Here is a 21,421-nt window from a genome sequence, read left to right as displayed (position 1 = left end):
AAGTGACTCAAAGTCTTCAAAGTGAAAAAGTTTCTAGCACTTTTTTAATATCTCAGAGATCATATCAGTTACGGCTGCCGTATCAACAAACCTCTGGATCACTTTGAAGAACACAGATCATATATCTCTGGCTGCATGTAGGTTGCCAAAGTCATTTATCATCTTCACTTGCTGACATTTGTTATAAATCTGATACATGACACGTAATCATCCAGATGGAAATCTGGCTTGCACACGCACTCCATAACGCAAACACCCACATGCATCCCTAGTGGGCTTGCTCATGATTACACAAATTAGTATTTGTAGAAATGCAGACATAAGTTTTAAACTCCCGTTGACAAATGAAGCCAATAAAGTGCAAAAAACTCAAGTTCCTAGAGTAGCCTCCTAGAGGCTGGCTGCAAAAACCAAGGAAGTATTATCATGTCCCATATTATTTTCATTTAAATATAATTAACCAGGAATAACTTAATTGAGGTTAAAAATCTCATGTGTAAGAATGTGCTGGCCTATAGTTAGCAACACATTTAACAAAGACAATTAAGAAAGAGCAGTCACAAACACAGATCAACCAAATCCTGGTCACAGAGCACAAAGTCATCAGTCAAAACATCTACAACCTGATAAATCTACTTCAACACCGCAATCTAAACCGTGCACAAAATGCATGAAAATGTGTGTTTGGTGGATTATCTCTTTGTTAAAACAATACTTGTTGTCAATTAATCTCATACCATTGGAAAGCCTGTTTATTTCCCTCTTAAATGGTGCCACATGTGTAAGGAACATGCATTTCTGGGAGGAGCAGCAGAGCTCAGCATGTGGGTTGGGCCAGATCTTCTCTGCCAATGCCAAACAGCTTATTTTACTGACTCTTACTTTGAGCTTCTGGTACCCCCAGGTGCTGACAATCAGGTGCCTGATTGTTGTGGAGGCAATCTCAATGCAGAGCGATATCGAGATGAGATTCTGCAACAAGTGGCAATCCCATATCTCCGTGGGGGGGGCTGAACTCTATCCTCCAAGATGACAACACTTGCCACCACAGAGCAGGGTTTATCAGAGACTACCTCCAGAGTTTGGGAGTGGAGAGGATGGAATGGCCTGCCAGCAGTCCTGACATCAACCCCATTGAACACTTGTGGGATCAGCTTGGGGGACCTGTTCCTGTTAGAGTGACCAAGACAAACATATTGGCTGACTTGTGACAAATGCTGGTTGAAGAATGGGATGCCATCCCACAGCAGTGTGTGACCAGGCTGGTGACCATCATGAGGGGGAGGTGCCAGGCTGTTGTGGCTGTGTATGGTTCTGCCACACGCTACTGAAGCTCCAGCTTGTTAAATGAATGCCAATATGATTTGTTTCTTCAGATTTAAATAATCCAATCCACCAATAAACACCAAACAAGAGTCAATGGCAGAATAAGCTGTTTGGCACTGGCAGAGAAGATATGGCACATTTTTCATGGGTGCAACCCACTAACTCAGCTCTGCTGCTCATCCCACAAATTCATGTTCCTTACAAATGTGGCCCCACTAAAACAGGCTTATCACTGGTTTAAAATTAATTGCCAAGAAGCATTACAACAAAGAAATGATTCACCAAACACAAATTTCCTTACTTTTTGTGCTGATTTTAGATCAGTAAAATTGCGATACATAAAGATTTATAGCCCAAATCAACAAGTTGATGTTTACTCTATAGCCAGTGTCACCAAAAAGCAATGTCAACCCTGCATTATGCTAATGCCACTGGCAATATAACACCAGAAAACTTCCTGTTTACAACTGTACAAGTGTACTAGACATAAACAAAACATCACATTTTGCCAGTCTTAAAAATGTTGTTCACCTAAGACATTCAACTCCTGTTTGTAATTGCTGATGGGTTGTATTGCCAGTGTCGTGATCAACAGAGTCAAATCCAAATAAGGTATATGTCATAACTAACCCTCAGTTTAGGAAACATGATGGAAGATACTACTGGATTGCGATGTGGATATCTTGACTCACTGATATATTCACCCCAAGCACACCGAGATAAAGGAACTAAACTAAGGTCACAGTTTCGCCACCATGCATTGATAAAGCTTTGTCAAGGTGAAAGCGTATCTAACCGTAAGTAGTGCGATAATGGTTGCCATTGGAGGAGGCTCTCTGATTGGTCAGTCAGAGATCCAACAAAAGTTTGATTAGTCAGTACATCAGGGACTAGTTCTAAATTTCTCTGAAGACTCTGTCAATAAAGATAGTGTTTCAGTGCTGTTTGTGTTAGTTTCTTCCAGCTGGTTTGAGTCACTGAAGATGGGTGTACATTATTGAGTCAGCTCCCAGTAATCTTTTCTTGCAGAAGCACTCAGAATATGATTCAGAACTTAAGCTGATAAAAATGGCACTTTTTCCAGAACCTGTTCTCGGGATCATATTGCATCTGTATGGGCACGATTCTTGGCGAAATCAGATTGTAAACCTCTGAGTAACACCCAGGAGATCGGATGAAAAATAAATCCATATTTCCCCACTTCATCCCTCCCATATGTTCTCATTCAGAAATCCATCACACCATCTGATCAGCTCCATAAATAAAGTCACTTGCTAAGTCCTGCAACACTGCAACCTCTCTCAGGTTTCAGTGTGTTTTATGGCCTTTTTCTATGGCAGTGTAATTATTTTAACATGTGTTAGGCTCAGCTGCCAATATACGGATACATGTAAAGCAGCTGTAGATGCAAAGGATTGGGGAGGGGAGCGGAAAAGCAGTGAATTATGTTTTTACCTCCATCCAAACGATGGAATAAATCAAACTAGAGAGGAACAAGGTTAAAAGCAAAGAACAGACTCATACAGACACCCAGATAGCTATAGCTGGAGTCAAGGAGAGCTATTTTAACAGCTCAAAAATGGCTGCCCCTTTTGAACTTCCAATTCATAAAATTCTGTCTTTTGTGTAGAAATATGTAAAGACAAGTGGCAGCAAGACAAACACGCATCCATGAACATAAAGATCACTTGTCTAAAAGCATTGTCCTTCTAAGCATCTATTCATCCATCCACCCACAAGGCTTTTTGTGTTTTTAACGCCTTCCCTCTATCCTCCTTTCTCTTTGTCTATCTGTCCTGTGTTGTTCTTATTTAAATGTCAGGCTAATTGTCTGCTACTGTGAGCATTTTTTTCCCTTCTGCAATGAAAACAGCTGAGCCCTCTCTCAGACGCTTTATGAAAGAAATGGCAGCACATTCCATGCTGCTTTGTAATGCTGTCATTTATCACAGCATGTGGACCATTAGTGTGAATCATTTATTGTCTTTGGCATGCACCACCAAACCCCCCCCCCCCCCCCCCACTCTGGCAGGTCTATATGGAATGAAAGGAAGGTTTAAATATTGTGCATAGTGATTAAGGGGCTAAGCGTTGAACAAAGCAAGCTGTGTTTGGTCTAAAGCATCTAAAAGCTTTATTGGTAGTGTAAAATTTAGGGATGTTCTTTGGCAACTCATTTCAAACCTCCACGCAGTCTTTAAAAGTGAAAACATTTAACTTTTCCATCATAAAATAATAGCCTCAAAGACCATTTAATAGTGAGATAACTTTCAACAGCCCAATCTCACTTTGGCAGCAGCCACAGTTCTCTTAGGAGAAGTGCATCTGTCTCTATGGCACCAATTTATACACAAGCCTTCAGCTTAAAAGCAGCTCATCCCAATTCTTTCCGATACAATAGTTGAAGCTAGGAAAAGGTCAGCGACAGATGAAGCTGAGAAAAGGAAAAGAGTGACCAATCTGAAAGCCATACAAGAGTAAAAACTGGGCAGACTTTTACACATTGGAGCTTAGCAAAAAGAAACAAGTCCAGTGCCAAGCTGACTATCCTGCTGCTGGACACATGAATAAGGGTGCTTTCACATTAGGGAAGCAGGCCTGGATCTGATTATGCTTGAGCCCAATGTCTTGTTCAGTTTATTCAAGCCTACTTTACTTGCTACCAGGCCTGAGTCCACGTAAAGGGGTTATTTCAAGGCACTATTCATGGTACACAGGACATGTGAACGTAACTGGACCAAGTACTGGGAACTTGTCAGCCAGTAAAGCTGTAAAGGCATATTTGAACGTCGTCTCTTTGAAGCCATCGTATCAACACGTTACATTCCCATGTCATCCTTCGAGCAGCATAGTGGATGGTGAAGAAAGAAGAGGCTTATCACTGTCATCTTCAAAACAATAAGAATATAGATAGCAGCCTGCAGGATGGACCATAGCCCACAGGAAGCATAGACAAATGTTGGCCCAAGTGATGGCCATGGATGGCTTCTTTGTGGATAAACTGCATATATATACCTCCACCAATTGTGTCAGGCAGAATAGGGAGGCGAGATGGGGGGTTTGTCCAGGCACATTACCAGTCGTGCCTAATGTGAAACACCTAAAAAGGGATACAAGCCTTATGCAATAACTTGCAAAAAGACAAATGTAGATGGGCTGTATGGCGGTGCAGTGCGCTGTTGCCTCAAAGCAAAAAGGTTCTTGGTTGCCTTCCTGGTCAGGGCCTTTCTGTGCAGGGTTTGCATGTTTACCCTGTGCATGCATGGGTTCTCTCCGGGTACTAACCCTTCTTCCCACCACCAACGGCATGCTTGTTAGGTTAATAGGTGACTCTTAATTGTCCGTAGTTGGTGTGTGAGAGTGCCTGATAGTTTGTCTCTATATGTCTCTGGTGACCAGTCTAGGGTGTACGCTGCCTCTTGCACAATGACAGCTGGCTCCAAATGGGATAAGCGGCGTAGATGATGGATGAATGGATGGACAAATGGACATGCTAGCAGAGTCCTATTTGCACTTCCCTGTGCTTAGTCAGTAGCCCTGTTTTGTCTAGCTTCACACATTTTTGCCAACTTTGACAATGATGTGAGATTTTCTGCTTACCAACAAATTTTATATTATGTAAGATGGGTAGGCATAACAGCAGTATGTGTTTGTGGGCACCAAAGCATGTCAAACCAAATTCCTATATACTGTTTCTTTAATTGTGTTTCACTGTGAGGAAACACTCAGAGGTCAAAATTGAGCACTATTAATTGACCTAGCGATCACAGAATGAGTTGATAAACATGTTAGTTTGCCAAATATGCAACTGTTAGCAGTGGACCCCAAGCTTTCAGTCATCCTTGTGGCTTATCAGCCTTAATGTCTGTGTTGAATGAAGGATTGAGTTGCCTCAGTCAAGTGGATGTATGCAAATATAACCTGACATGGCCTTCATTCAATTCTATCTGCATTTTGCGGGTCAAAAAGCTGCCAATCTGTACTAACTACAAAATGCCATTGATGCTGTTCAATCACTGTGCTTGTTTACATCTGGGTAGAAGAGCTACATTTCCTAGCAGCAGGTGGCGGCTTCACAGGTTGGCCAGAGCCATTAGCAGGTCTGAATGGATAGTTTAACCAAGGAGCAATTCTGGTGCTGTGTACCAAGCAGTCTAACTTGAATCACTATTTGTGCAAATACCTTGAAACATTTTGTAACTACTTTATTAAAATGCAAATGTATTTCTGCAGCCCTGTGCTGAATCTGAGCTCACACTTTACAGTCAAGTGTTCTGGTGTTTTGAAGGTGACAGAGAGTTAAGAGAAGTCAACAAATGCATGTCTGACTTTGTGTGCAAACTCCATAATTACCGTGTCAGTGTTGCTGCAGAAATGAGGTGAAACTAGGCCGTTTCTACAACGGGCAATGGCTTTCCTCCCTGCTGACTCACAGGATGCTTTTGCAAATGGCCTCCCACACATAACTGATATGATTACTGATGTTTTTCTGTGTCATGTCTCCATTTTTTTCCCTGGGTTAGAAAATAAATGGCTGTCAATGTGAAAAGTTCAGATGTTAGGGTTTGGCTCGGCAGCCTCGTTTTACTAGTGGTTTTTGCAGTCTGGAACAAGCTGTTTCACAAAGCAGAGTTTTCACTTAAAATATCCATTATAAAATTAATTTGTTATCCAGTCCTTGAATCTGCAAGGATTTTGCAAAATGCTCTATAAAATCTCCCTTTTTTCCTGTTGTAGTCATTTAGACCAGGGTCGGATTTATTTGTGAAGCTCTTTGAAACATACAAGGTTGGTACCAAAAGGCTTTTTATGAAATGGCGCAACAGAAAAAAAAGAACAAATTTGCACACACTTGCACACAAATACACAAAAACAGACAAAAATGAAGGCTTTTATTTATCAAGGTAAGATGCAAATAAAGAAAGGTGAAGAATCTCTGACTGCGACGAAATCAAAGTGAGTCACGACATATTTTATAAGCCTTAAAGATATTTTGATGTCTGATTTATAACAGGAGGCTTTCCCAGAGTTTGGGTCAGCCAACAGAAAATAACATGTCTCTGAAATCTCTCAGTGAGACTGTGGGATTGAATCTTTCAGTGTCTCAAATTGATCCAAGGGTCCTGGCTGCACTGTTATAAGAGTTCCATGGGAGCAAGGCCATGAAGGGATTTGAACACATTTGCCAGGCTACAGGATTCTGAACCAGATGTAATCGATGCATGAAGGCCTGGTTGATACCAAAATAAAAAGTGCTGCAGTAGTCAAGTCCGCATGATACTCAGTCCCTCTTTTTTCCCCTCTTTTCAGACCTGAAGAAGTCCTTCGAACAGGAGCCTCTGGGAAAGGAAGTGTCCCTGGAGCAGGAGGTGCTTTTACAGTGTCGTCCTCCGGAGGGCATACCAGCTGCTGAGGTAGGTGCTGTTTTGTCTTTTACCTCCACAATGGTAAAGGGCATGAGTTTAGAAAGACTTTCAGGAAAGTATGAGAGTGGCAGAAGATTAAGGACAAGAGAGGATTGGTGAAAAGATGAAAAGAAGATGCTGTGGAAATAAGTTTGACTCATCAAAGAAACGTGATGTGACATTTTCTGATATTGCCAATGCCTGCGACTGTGAATGACAGACAGCAGAACAAAGCATTATGATGGCTGCTCTCACTCTGCAGCCACTGGTCGTGGGGTGTGCCGAATGAAAATACATCCCTACTGTTCTTTAAAATGATGGTAACTAGCCTTTTGATTTTTTAATGTTGTCTAAAGTGAAGATCGAAAAGAATTGATTGAAATAAGCACAGTCACATTTCTAATCTTTACCCTTACCTCCTGCTTGTGATTGCCCCCTTGCTCCTAAAATCACATATCACAAGATCACATTGCCCCGAATGGGACAACCTCTCAAGTCGCTGGGACATCATCAGTAGTTTAAAGATGGAACTATGTTACATGACATTTCTAGTAGCTAGTGACTTTTAAGATGCTTGTTATAAATCAGCTCTGCAGCCTTTCTCTGAAGTGTGTTTAGGTGTCCTTTTAAATACAAATCAGTGGAGATGGGCACAGTGGGCACAGATTATGAACAGACCATCAGATTGTATGTTTTCATGCAGAGCAGAACTATGAATAAAGGACTGTGTTGGTTTTTTTTAACATTGTGTGGGTGATTTCATTCTCCAGAATAATAAAAAAATACCAATTTGTGCAAAAATACAAAGTAAATAGTGGCATTTATGCACACATAAATCAATACTGCAACACACTGTCACATCTTGGAGATACATGCATTGATACAGACGTTACAAATGCCAGTGCTGTGGTGGCAGTTACAGTATGAAATATGCATCCCAGTAGTGCAGGTACTACATGTAAACTGGCATAAAGAGAAAGTCTATTAACTGTAGGAATGAAAGCAAAGAAACTTGATTATTTTGGGTTTCTTTAAACGAGAAAGTCAGCAGTTGGACATAAGTGATCAGGCATACAAGATGTGCACAAACAAGGTAAAATACTGCAGCAACACGGCCACCCTCCTTCTCCATGTGACAAGAAACTCGGCTAGTTAGCATGTAGCATCAACATTACCGGTGTATGCCATCACACCCAGTGCTGAAGGATAAGTCACAGTTTCCTCAAACTATGTTTCTACTTTTTTCCAGGAGTAAAGCAAAAAAGATTATTTCAATTAGAAGTTGACTCAGTGAAACCAGAATATTCTTCTTGTATGACAAACATTGGCAAAAGAGACAACAGATAGGTTTGTTTCAAGTCATAATGTAAGGTCATATTGTGTTTGCCTTTATTTATAGCCCAATGGTTATAATTAGAATATTTTTAGTTTACTTCTTGGATCTGAGGGTCTAAATTTAAAGTTCAAGGTCCTTGCACCATACTTCTGCTGTTATCCTTTGTAATAAAAGATACCTGCCCCAAGTAAATTTGATGTAGGATATATTTAACGAAACATATATCATTGGCTCTGTATAGTGGTCCTCTTTTGATGCTTCAGCGGTCATCTTGCCAATGATTAGCAAGGACATTCTGTTAGATTTCCTAGTGTGTGGATCAGAGGGTCAGCTGCTTGATACGGGAGCAGCTGCACTTCTATGGGCACCAGGCACACTTACCCAGGCCTGATCCAGTTCACTGCATACAGGGTGCCCAGAACCCAGTGGGCTGCTCCAGACATCGAGGGGCTGCATCGTGGAGGGAGAAATGGGGCATGGGCTTGGCGCAGCCCTGGGCAGTGACAATCAGGAGTCCAGAGCAGAGAAGGCCAAGCTTGATGTGTCAAAGTACAGAACTGGCATATGCTCCCAGACCTGACCTGGAAGAGTGGGGTGGAAAATTTCCATTTCAAGGGCCTTGTGGCCCTAGTTCTTTACCCTACTCCTCCATTCCAGCAAGAATCAAGACAGCCTACATGTATACGCAGCAAACTAAACATATGGGCCGGTCTGAGTGGTGTGTAATGGAGTGTACTATAACTGAGCCCAAATTAAAGATTAAAAAATTAATAAAAATTATATATAATAATTATAATTATAATAATACATAATTATATATAATTATAATTATAAATAATAAAAATTAAAGATCGGCCTGAATTTCCATTTAGTAACTGCAACACTAAGAAGGAATTGGACCCATTTGCATCAAGGACAATAAAAGGATAACTAAATTGGAGGTTGGAATCAAAAGCGTTCACATTTCTTGAATTTTGAAACATGTCTCTAACGTGATTTCAGAAATAAAGCTTTTTCTTCACATCGCATACCATCATGTCTTCTGAGCTGTCACAGGGGGAAATCAAGAAAACAGCCTGAATCCTGTTTTGAGCGACACTTGCTTGAAAACCCTCCTCTGGTGAGGTAACTCTGTTGCGAAGATCCAAAGTTTAAACTTAGACTTAAATGTCCCTAGAGAGCCAATTTGAGTTGCAGCAAAAGTTACATGAAGAAATCTCAGCGAGCGCAGAGACTCAGCCTATATTCCTGTGTAATTTTACTCTTTGATTTCCTGTTCTCTTACTGTACCTGAGCTCTGCAGGAAATAATGAGGGTAATTAATGAAAGGAGTTGTCTGTTTTCCTTCAAAAGGACTAAAAAGGAGCGCATGATACTTTTTAATTGGCATAGATGTGCTGAAAAATGAACTAAGGTGACTAAAGCTGCAGTAAATGGTGAAGACTTTTGTTCATCCTGATAAACGAACCACATATTTTTAGCTGTAAAAGCAATTCCATTAGGGTATTTTATAAGCAGAGTGGATTTTGTGAGGTCAAAGGTTCACAGTCATACAGACAATGGAACAGCTGAGGATTTAAAGCATACACATAAATACAAACATAGTAAATACATGCATACTCAACACCAGCCTCCACAGTGTAAGATAATATTGTATGCCTGCAGTATATTGTCATCACATCCTCATTTTATTCGCTCATCAAATGCATTGCAAAGTAAACATCCACTTAGGGAGAGCCACACACGTCACCTCGGGCTCCCTCAGGCCCTTAACTACAGAGGGGGACGTCACTCACAATCCACATTGTTCTTTATATTTCCTCCGTTTAATCTGGCTGCGCTCCCACCTGAATGGATAAAAAGACATAATTTCATTTAGTCAGTCACTGGGGAAGATCAGCACAGCTCTTGGAGAGGGCTGTGCTGCCAGATAAGGAGCCTGTGAATCAGGTTTCACTCTTCAGGTTTTGATAGTCGTTTTCAATTGCACCTAAGTACACAGCTCCCCTGGGGGGGGCTGATGGAGAAGAGCGAAGGGGGCACTTAGATGGACTGGCATACAAAGAAGAGAGAAGAAAAGGAGAGAAGGAGGAGTTGTTGTGATTACAGAGTGATATTTACCTGTCCTTTCAGTTGTAGAAGTCTGTAAATCCTAAACCTGCAATGTGTGACATTAATTACTGATCTTGTCCAGTACACAAAAAGCAGCATCTGCTGTGACACCCTGACATTGCAAAGCAGATGGATTGGCCAGATTTCATGTCCATTACCAGGCGGATTTACCTTGCAAAACTTCAAGCTGAAACCCTTGTTCCTGGTCAGATAATGAATGGACCAATCAGCATCATTTTCAAAGGCAGTAGCAATGGGCATGGTTTACTTACACAGTAAGCCAATGGCAACCAGTGAGGAGATTGCCATGGCCTTTATTCAACCTTGAAAAAAACAATCATAAACTGAAGTGAAATTATTTTTTGAAATAACTGACTCTGGTAGTCACAGAGGAATTAGTGTCAATCTTACAAATGCGTTGTAAAAGATTCCACTTATATGGGGCACCAAAACTAAAAGCCGATTTTCCAAATTCAGACTGACTCACACATGGGGAGACTGTTTCATCCACCCTGTAGGATATACTTCACATTAATCTGGGAAACCTCCCACACAAAGCATTTGGAAGGGGTGGGACTTTTCAGAAAAATGTTATAAGGTAATTGGATGAACTTTCTCTCTATCATATGTATCATGGACCAACCAGAGTTACAGGACAAAATGTGATCGTATGCTGCAAAGCTCTGGTAGTGAGTAACCTGAGCTAAACAGGCAGGGCTGCCGTGGTTTACGAGCAGTGGAGCTTGTTGTTGGATAAAACTCATACCGAGGTCTGTTGAGAGAAGTGTGAACAAAATCTTCTCCACCAATAAAAGCTTTCAATGTGGCTCTTTGCTCATGTTCAAATACATAAATGTGGTCCAGTTCTGATGAAACTGCAGCTATACCATAGCTACATCCCTGCTTATCGCTATACTGGCAGCAGCTATTTACTATCAGTTTTCAATGTAAAAAAACACAGCTTATAGCTACGTTGATTAGTCAGATCCATTCTCAAACCTAGCACAATTGCTTCAGATTGGTGAGTTGGAATCTGGCCAGTCCATCGGCTTTGCAAGGTTAGGGGACTAAGGCATTAGACAGTCATTGGAATGAGCTGGTAGGGTTCAGTAGACCACTTCTGCATAGATATTATGTAAGACAGTATACGTCCAATAATGGATTTTTATAGAAATAGATACAGATGTTTATCACACCTTTGTTCCAAAGAGGACCAACTAACTTTCACAAAGATGCCATTCAAGCATTGTTGGCAGTTTGTTCTTCCTCTTCCTTTTTAATATCCATACATTTTCGACGTCAATGCATAAGAGAGTTGTACACTAATGCTCTATTTGAAGAATGTTGTTTCATGTTAGTATTTGACATCTTTTTCTGTGTTTTTAACATATTTTCTGCAGCTGCTTGCTGCTGATATCATAATTTTCCTCTGCACAATAGGATGGTAAGACAACACAAAAGGATCTCATTAACACTCCGAGACCAATGTTGTAAAGGGTAAGAAAAGACATAAGTCACAAATGTTAAATAACTTATGAACCATACTATCCATGCCCTTACGGAGGCCTTTCTAACAACCCTGGAACTTGTGTGACTTTCTAGGTCTTTAAAGGTTAAATCCACACTGTTACTCAGTATTGAACATTTTTTTTTATCCATTTTCTAATCCATTTTTTATCATTTCTGTAGCTAGCAGCTAATGCTATCCACCATATTGTTTTATCACATAGGCTGTGACAACCAGTGGCAGGCTGCTCCATCCAAAAAAAAAGAAGCTCATGTCTTTACTCATGAATGAGAGAAAGACAGAGAGCCTGTGATGTGTCCCTTTGTGTCACTGCAGACAGAAACTGCTTTAATAATTTCTATAGTCAGCCAGTACAAAAAAGCACAAGGAGTTTTTATTGTTTGGGATGGACATAAACTTGATGGGAGAACAAGTTTATGCAAATAATGTCTTGGTCATTGTTGTTTGCTGTGTGCAGTACATTAAAATCTTTGAGTTTTAAGTTCCTTTTAGTTTTTCTTCTTTGTCTTTATAGTCCCTTTTTCAAAATACAAATGACATCACTGCAGCACACATAATTTCAAAGCTCAGGTTGCCCTGAAAAAAAGGATGTTTAGGGCTTGACTGTGCACCAAAGGCTTGATGTTTTATAGACTTTTTAAGACAAAAAGTTCAGGTGAGACAAATGGATAAAAATAGCTAAGGGCCTAGAGGGTTTACAGCTTTCATACATGTAGCTCACCTACATGTAAGATTATGGAGTGAAACATTTCAGCCATGATTTTGGGCATCTTTATACAACATACTGCTGATGAATACTGTCTAAAAAGCATGGCCCACATTTGTTTTGACATTATTTATTTGGACTTTTTAGCAACATAGCTACAGTCACACTGGAAATCCTTCATCCTGTAGACAAATCTCATCTTAAGTGACTTATTACTACCACTGGTTTCTCTTTTTTTTTCAGTAGACGCTTGTTTCAACACATCTTTGAGCACATAGACATACTCACAAACCACACTGACACATCCACACTGAAAGCTATTTTTCCAGTGGTCAATCCACCACCTTTTCTATTGCTTTCTCCTGTCATAATGGGATCTCAGGACAAATGGATTGGTCTGTCTCCTCTGTCTGCTGAAGCTGATTAGAAGGATTTAGGTTTAAAACCTGCTGATGACCCCCGGTTGTAGCCCTGGCTGTTTTTTTTTTAATCTTCTCTGACTTTCTCTTTCTATTTGGTCTTATCTTGCCTACTCTCTTTGACATTCACATCTCTATTTCCTGTCCCCCTCTCATAGTCCTACAGTCGTTTTGTTGTTGTCATGATGGGCAGTTGTTGGTGTCCTGTGACGTCTCTTAAAATGTTCTAATATTAGTCTTTGCGGTTGCAGAGTCGAGCGGTTGACGACTGTTGTAAAGTTGTCAAAGTGCTAGGGTTGCTGCCCTGATATGTGATACGTGCATCGTAATGCCCAGCTGGCATCACGTGGCTGTCAACATGCCGAAACCAATCCTTGACTCCATAAACACACATGCAACACTCTGACAATTTACATTTGTATCCACACTTACAAACACATACACCAAAGCATGACAGGAGATACACTGAGGGACAGATTAGCCAGGGATCATTTCAACTCCTGCACAACTGTTAGCCTTGAGAGGTCAGGGTCAAACCAATTCAAAACTGCAAAGAAAAATGTCCACTCTCCGACAGACTCCATTATTTCTTTTTCACTTTCCTCTGACAGTACAGCTCATGTCATCAGCCCGGTCTCCTCTTCGTGTTTTCTTTTTTCTCTCTTCAATCCGAAAGCTCCTGAGAGACACAATCTGGAGCATCGTGAAATCCTTGAGAAACATCTAAATCTCTTTAGACTGTGATAGAAAGCCTTTAAAAGCTGAAGGAAAGCCATAGGATTCAGCTGGGAGGGTTCAGCAGTTCAACAGGAGAGAATCTATGGACAAAGATGGAGAATTCAGAAAACATGCAACAAGTACAGAACAATGATAACTTTCCATAATAAAAAAAAAAATCTTCTCATCGAATTTTATTTCTTGTTCGGTGTATATTTTTGCCCCTAGGTGGACAGGGCTAGCATCTAGCAGGAGGGTGACCCTGAATGAGGTAAGGAAAATGAGAGAAGCTCAGGCTGTTTTTAAGCTTTTTCATCCACCAAAAGAGGGTCAGGGTGGACGGCAGCATCATTTTGAATGATGTGGGCAGCACTTAAAAGGCTTTTATTATGAAGAGAATTATTATCATTATGCTTGAATAAGTCGTTCCCAACCTGTTAGTATCTGCAGACCCCTAATCAACCACAACATGTTCACAAAGCAGCTGGGTTTGAAAAGTAATTTTTTGACAGCTGCTCGTTAGTAAAAACTGCCCTAGTTAATTCCTAGTTGTCCATTTTAAACTAACCCAGTTGTGTGGCTGTACCGCAATAAAATTTGTTCAGTGATTTATTTATTTCAAGCTCTTTTTTAGCTCAATAAGAGCAATTGTAGGAAGAAATGCTCACAGTAGCCTAAAGCAGAGATTAAATGTTTTGTCCCAATCATCCAAAGGTTTAGTCCCAATCCAGACAAGGGCTTTCCACTAGGGATGGGTACCTTTCGCCTTTGAACCGGCACGGTACCGATTCCCAGTACCCGTGAAGCGATACCGGTACACAACGGTACCCATTTTCAGTACTTGTGAGTGTGATTAATATGCACTAATAAATGTTATAACCTCAAAACTTCTGAATTTTCAATATCAAAACACTATTAAATATCAGTGTTTAAAAAAAAGTGTTTTTAAAAAATTACTCCAACATGGAAAACCTAAACTACTATAACTACCCAGTGTTTTTTTTTTTTATATTGCACAAATGAAAACCTAGCCCACTACCTCCTATTCCTCTAATGGGCTCCATGCATGAACTGCTTCGACATTTGGCATTAGACTGCTCCCACACTTCCAGTTGGGAGAAGAGAAAGGCGTATGATGGCAAATTTGTTGTGGTTTACTCGGTGTTTGCATGAGTTACCTGAGCTGACTGTCAATGACGAGTTAAATTCATCTGAAGATGTACATTGCAGCACGCAGCAACGATGTCTAGAGGTTCTTTTAACCTGTTTTTGAAACATCATTTTAGCATGTTTGGATGCCAAGCGATGATGATAGAGTAAACACAAACAACAATTGAAACAATAAAAAAACAACGAAACTGACAAATTAAGGCAGTATAGGAGGGTTTAGATTCTGTTTTGGCTTTGCGCATATTGTTGGGCGGAAGTTGTGAAGCGGCCTTATTTTCCACTGGAAATACGTCACCCCCTGCTGTGCATAGAGCCCATTTCCCCTCTTGGATAAATGTGCGTTGGGTCCATGGAGGGGGAATAAGTTTAAAACAAATGAACAATAGAGTATGGAGTCAAAATAACTAAGTAAATAAATAAGAGGTATAAAATTTTACCGATTAGAGTATAATAACTGAAAGTAAACAAACTACTTCCTCTACCGTGAACTATGTGTACTGCACATCTTCTTTCCTCATGCAGTTCTTTTTCCAACAAAACTAACATGTCAACTTTCCCTGGTAAGAGCAGAGTCTGCTCCTCACTCATCAATCAGTCATGTGACCTTCCACGCAGAAGCATAAACGTCACGCACAGGGTCCGTTACGTTATATTTGTATACTGCAAAAAGTTAACAGAGAGTGGCAAATTGGTTCATTCTGTGATGAAATAAGCAGCAAGGATGAGCCTGTGGCTCTGTCACTCCTTCAAAATCACTCTGAATCCATCCTGACAGAGTGCTTTATGCAGCGCCAGCTGCACCAAGTTAGAGAGATGGAGAGCAACTTTAAGGACACAGTCACACTAGGCAGTCCTCACTGTGCCTTAATTCAGTCTCTGTGAGGTGACTGAGCGAACAAACGTATCCTTTTATCTACTATATTTCCGTAGTTGATATTCACATGATAAATGGGCAAATCACGGTGTTTGAAGTGAGGATTTGTTACGAGAGAGCGAAAGGGAGGGAGGCGAACAAGCATTTGTTTGCATGTGTTGGTGCGTGTGTCTCTGCAGTAAGCACATACTTTTTCTCCCATGGTGCTACTGTGCTTACATTGGCGTCACATTATCTGCTGAAACAGATGCTTAGTAACCTTAATCATTGAGTTGTCAGCTGTTGAAAACAGGAACGAATGCTAAAAATGATCTGTAAATGTAACTGTAGTGGTGTAAATGATTTTGAAAAGACACGACTAGTTAACATAGAAAGTAACTGAGTTGCTGGGGAAGGCAGTAGCTCAGTTTGTAAGGACTCAGTCGGATCATATCTGGACTTTGGCCTGGCAGTTGGAAAGGTGCAAGTTCACTTCCCGAGTACTGCCTAAGTGACCTTAGGCAAGGCACTGAACCAGGGCTGGACAAATAATTGCAAGTTAAATTAAATCACAATATGGCCTGCTGCAATTTTCGAATCGCAGAAGATGCAATATTTCTTTAACTGAAAATGTGTCAAATTACCAGTTTAATAAAGCAAATTTTTGCAGCAGCAGTGATTTTTTGCACATCATGCAAACACTCAAGTGTCATTTTTTTAAATAATGGTTTAAAAAAAGTCCTCTTTTTTGTGTTTTATGTGTGTTTTTCCAATCAAAACAAATGACATAAAAATGATAATGCCATTAAACAAAGCAAATGACATCACATTTGCAACATGAGCAAAAATAATTAGCTCATTCTATCTAAAATTGATGAAGTCTAGTGTTACATCACAAAAGTCATACCACAGCTGCGATCAGCTGGTGTCCAGCCTCACCTCCCCCACCCCAGCCACCTCTTTAATAGCTTAAAGCTTGTTGCTCCCCCATATTCAGATTCATGCGACTATGGATTAATTGTTTCAGAAATAATTTCATCATTTTCAGTGCACATAGTCTTATTTATGGAATTATTTATTGCTTGAATTTGTTGAAAAATACATAAGATTAACCAAATAATAATCGCATATTAAATCACAATATTGTTCAACCATACACTGAACCCCCAACAGCTGCTGGCAACGCTTCAGTGAGAGCAGCAAGGCCATCACTCTGACATCTCTCTAGTGCATGTCCATGGGGATCCTGTTTGTCCATGTTTGCAAATAAATCAGCCTATGTGTGTGTAGTATGTTCAGCAATGGAGTGTAAACTGTGTGTTTTCCTTCAGAGATTCATAAAGTATGTCTTCTTCTTCAACTGTAACACATTACTCCTAACATGTATAAACAGTACATTTAATCAGAAAAGCCAGCCATGCATCCTCAAATCTCTCATGGCTTTAACTTTTGACTATTCGCCATGCAACAATGGTCTTAATTTTTCTGAGTTTATGCCTTTAAAAGGTATTAAAAAGTCTTAGATTTGGTTTTTAAAGGGGAACCCGTTCCTAAGATTGTCCCTTCAAAAGACATATAAAATGCTGGTTCCTGATCATAAATAATTTGATATATCAGAAAAATATCTGAAAATCTTCTGAGGAATATTTAAGCAACAATTTGCAGTGGGTCAGTCACTACTGTAAAAAGAAAACATTCATGAATTATTAACAAACAAATTCAGCTTCTTATTGCATAAAAATAATATTTTTTGCCTGGTCATTTTGTAAATGAATGGTTTAATGTAAAAGGCACCTCTCAGGGCTCTGGTTAAAGACTTAATTAAGGTACTAGCTGGCTGATTCGCTGACAGCTGGTGCTCCTGAAAAGCCTGGCCAACCAATTAGATATTGCCAGAAAATGGTTTTAGGCCTGTTTCTACAAAAGTAAAGGCCATTCCTCCTTGGAACATGCCAAAAACCTTCCATTCTCCTGAAATGGACTAGTAATATCTTCACAAATACATTGTGTGTTGGACTTTTTCATTACATTCAACGCAAAACAATGAAAAGAGGACACAGATTCAAACATTAGTAAGTATTGCTGGCTAAATCCACTCCATCTCAAATTACAATTTCATAAAAAAAAAAAAAAAGAGTAATGTACTGAATTTTCTTCCTAGCCACGGTGAAATTGTTTTCCCTGAATGTTTCAAGGTTCATTAGGACATGGAGGTCAGAGAGAAAAGCCAGCAGCCTGACAGCAAGAACGCATTTTATCTTGAAACCCAAAGAGTGGGAGTGACCCCGTAGGCCAGGCAAAGCCAGCAGACGGCGCGGAGCAGGTGGGGTTATGGATTTGTGTGTGTACATGTGTGCGATGTGTATGCGTGGGTGTGTATGTGAATATTTGTCTATGTGCCTGTCTGCGTCTGTCTCTGCTCGTGAGTGATTGCCCCAGCTGCAGTGAAATAAACACATCAGTGTGTGGTGACAGGCCCTCCACGTGTCTGACTCTAACACACACAAACACTCAGAGACGCACAAAAACACACACAGCTTTAGACAGTAACTGGATACTCGTCTGGAGCCTGGTCAACTTCTTGTCACATTCTTGACCTCTCAATCCACACCCCAAATTAGGGCAAGTTATTTTCCTGGATAATGGCTTTTAATAAAGCTCATTTTTCTTTCTCTGTGCAGTTTTCTACATTGGAAGTTTACAGCGCCTACAACCAAAATGTCCAGTTTTTAGTCATCGTGTTCTATGATTTGGCTCTGTCATAATGTGCATATGAGAGGCTCAAATGCTGCTTTGTTTTGTATATTTTTGTTTAGATCTGGCATTTGCCTTGTTTACAGTGATGTCCAGGTACAAAAATGCTCAGTTAAAACAAACCTGGAAAGGTCATTCTTAGTAAAAACAATTACAAACTATAGTAAAGTGGTTTAAATGCATTGTCTCATTTTGTCGAAGAGAAGTCAGAGTCTCAATCTTGAGACTATGTTGTAGATAAGGGCTGAACAATTTGGGAAAATAATCTAATTGCAATTTTTTTTTTTTACCTAATATTGCAATTGTGATTTAATATAATATGATTTCATAAGTTCCCCATCTTATGTATTTTCCAACAAAAACAAATATATCAGTCTAAACTATAAACAATACAATATTAGATTAAACTAGGGCTGAACAATTTTGAAAAAGAATTGTGATGATTTTGACTCATTTTGCAAATTGAATATGAACTGTTGTATTAAAGGGAATGATAATTTTATATAATTCACATATTTCACAAGAAAAATGTACAAAAATGAAGAAAATTAGATTTTTTTGGACACTAAGAATATGCCACTAGAATGATTGCATGATATGTGATGCAAAATGTCTCTGCTGCAAAAAAGTTTTAAACTGGTATTTTGACACAGATTTCAGGTGAAAGAAATATTGCACCCTCTGCGATTTGAAAATTGCAGCATACCATATTGCGATTTAATCTAATTTGCGATTAATTGCTTAATACAGCATGTTTTAACCCTCTATGTGAGGTCAGGTATGGGAGCATATGCTGGTTTGGCACTTTGCTGTGCCAGCCTTCGCCCCATACTGGCCAAGTCTCCCCTCCTGATGGCGATCCTCCAGGCCTGTGCTAGTCCCATACCCCATCCCTCCAGGTATCCTTCCAGCTGCCTCCTCCACGACGCATGTGGCTGCCCCCAGTGTCTAGTCCAGCGTACCCAGTCCTGGGCTGAAAAATAGCCCCACACCATAATCCCTCCTCCTCCAAACTTCACAGTTGAATGCAGTCAGGAAGCCTATAATTCGGCACTCCATAGAGCATGTTTCCACTGTCTTATAGTCCAGTGTTGGTGTGCTTAACACCACTCCATCTGACACTTGGCACTGGACTTGGTGATGTGAGGTTCACCTGCTCCCTCTGCACGTTTTTTTTTTTTTTTTTTGGAAGTTAAGAACTTATCAGCTATAGAACCCGCGGAGCGTTGCAAACTTTAACACACCATGCGCCTTAGCAGTTACTGACTGTGATTTCACATGGTCTGCTGCTTTGTGGCTGAGTTGTTGTTGTTCCTAAACACTTCCATTTTCTACTAATATTACTAATAGTTGACTGTGGAATATCAAGCAGGGATGAAATTTCTCTAAGCATCTTATTGCAAAGGTTGCATCCATCACATTACCAAGCGTGGAGTCACTGAGCTTTTCAGAATGACCCATTTTGTATCATAAATGTTTGCACATGCAGACTTGGTGTTTGATTTTAGACAGCTGTGGCTGATTAAAACGCCTTACTTCAATGATTAGCAGGTTTCACCAAACACTTTTGTCCACATGGTGTATGTTCACTAAGAAGTTTTACATAATACTTAACTATTCGACTATTACAGTACATTAAAAGTGACATTGGATTGTGAAACATATGGCTGCCAGCTCTAGCTGTTACATAGTTGGTCACATCACAGTAAGGCAAAAGTTTTCACCCTCCTAAAACACACACATCTGGCCTTTAACCAACCTTGTGGTGTCCTTTTTTGTGAATGACTTTCTGTCTCTACTAGTGTGGGATACGTCTGTAAATTGTGTAATCCACCCCGGTGTTGGTGCTTATGTGTGTGTGCGTCTCCGTGTGCATGAACGACTCGTCGTGATGTAAATCACAGCAGACTTTTCTGTCAGAAGGCATCAGCGGTTTGGTGTGGCCAAACCCCTGAAGGCTCCCTCACTCTCTCACTCGTACAGTATACTGTACACAGACGCAGTGGATTTCAGTCCCTGAAGTCACCGTTGCGAATGTGTCATGGGATGACGTTTACTAGCAGAATCTTTCTGGAGGTTATAACATCAGCGCTGGTGGAGTGTTTTAAATGGACAGTGAAGGTGACAGTGTGAATTAAACTGTCTAAATAATGAAACTCTTTCTTTACAAAGAGACAGAAGCAGATATATTGAAGTCCTTTGGCTTTAAAGTTAATTTCAGAGCTCTGTTGAGTTAAATGCTCCTGTGGATTTATTAAACACCACATAATAAACTTCTCACATGCGTCCAAAGTGGGTTTTCAGCCAGAATATACTACCATACTTCCTTTCAAAGCTCTATCAATGGATTTAAAGCTTAAATGGGTCTACTTCCAGGGTAAAAATATCTACTAGACATCATGAATGTGAAATTTAGGATTCTGGTATTCTGAATAAACACCTGCACCTGAAGGGATAAGACCGGCCCATAGATAGAATTTTGATAGAAATAAAGCCGTAGATCTTTCTTTAGCTCTCTGAGATGTGTGACCACCGCACCATAAGAATTAAATTCGTTGCTGTCTTGGCTATCTCTAGAGAAACACAGCTGTGTTTGTGCACCAATGTGAGCATGTGCATGTTTCTGTGCACAAAAAACAATTTATGTAATGCTGCTTCCTCCGATAGATCCTCACCTTAATCCTCTTTGAGCGAGCATAGTAAGCCCCACGGCTCATCTCCCATCACATTTTACCTTGATCCTCAACCTCTGTCAGAAATCATCACGGTAATCCAGAGATTAGTCAGCAATCTTTTTCTATTCCGTCTGCCGAGGTGAATTATTGAAACGGTGTTAAGATTATTAAAACGCTGTTCTGATGGCCGATCACAGAGGAGCAATTCACAAATGGAGCAGATGAGGAAGATCAGCATGTGTTGTTGTGGTAAGAGTTTTGTGTTGATGTAGAGGGGGATTATGATCATTATCTAATGATGAATGCACTCATGAATGGATAAATGCACATACAATATGCTTTATCTCCTTCACTCCGTCTACTGTACATCAGCGCAGTCTTTTAAAACCACTTTGTATTTCAGCAGCCTTGAGAGGCTTT

General features: G+C 40.2%; 1 protein-coding gene across 2 annotated transcripts in view; it reads left to right on the top strand.

Moving 5' to 3' along the window:
* Positions 1–21,421, top strand: part of si:ch73-72b7.1 (netrin receptor UNC5C) — a 403,146-nt gene that overhangs the window by 252,850 nt on the left and 128,875 nt on the right. For both annotated transcript variants that reach the window (XM_041788199.1, XM_041788198.1), the window contains exon 4: positions 6,637–6,740. In XM_041788199.1, the coding sequence (XP_041644133.1) occupies positions 6,637–6,740 (104 nt within the window). The remainder of the gene's footprint in view (positions 1–6,636; positions 6,741–21,421) is intronic.

This window comes from Cheilinus undulatus, linkage group 5 (genome assembly GCF_018320785.1).
Source record: "Cheilinus undulatus linkage group 5, ASM1832078v1, whole genome shotgun sequence".
NCBI lineage: Eukaryota > Metazoa > Chordata > Actinopteri > Labriformes > Labridae > Cheilinus > Cheilinus undulatus.
This window is presented reverse-complemented; position numbering and strand designations above follow the sequence as displayed.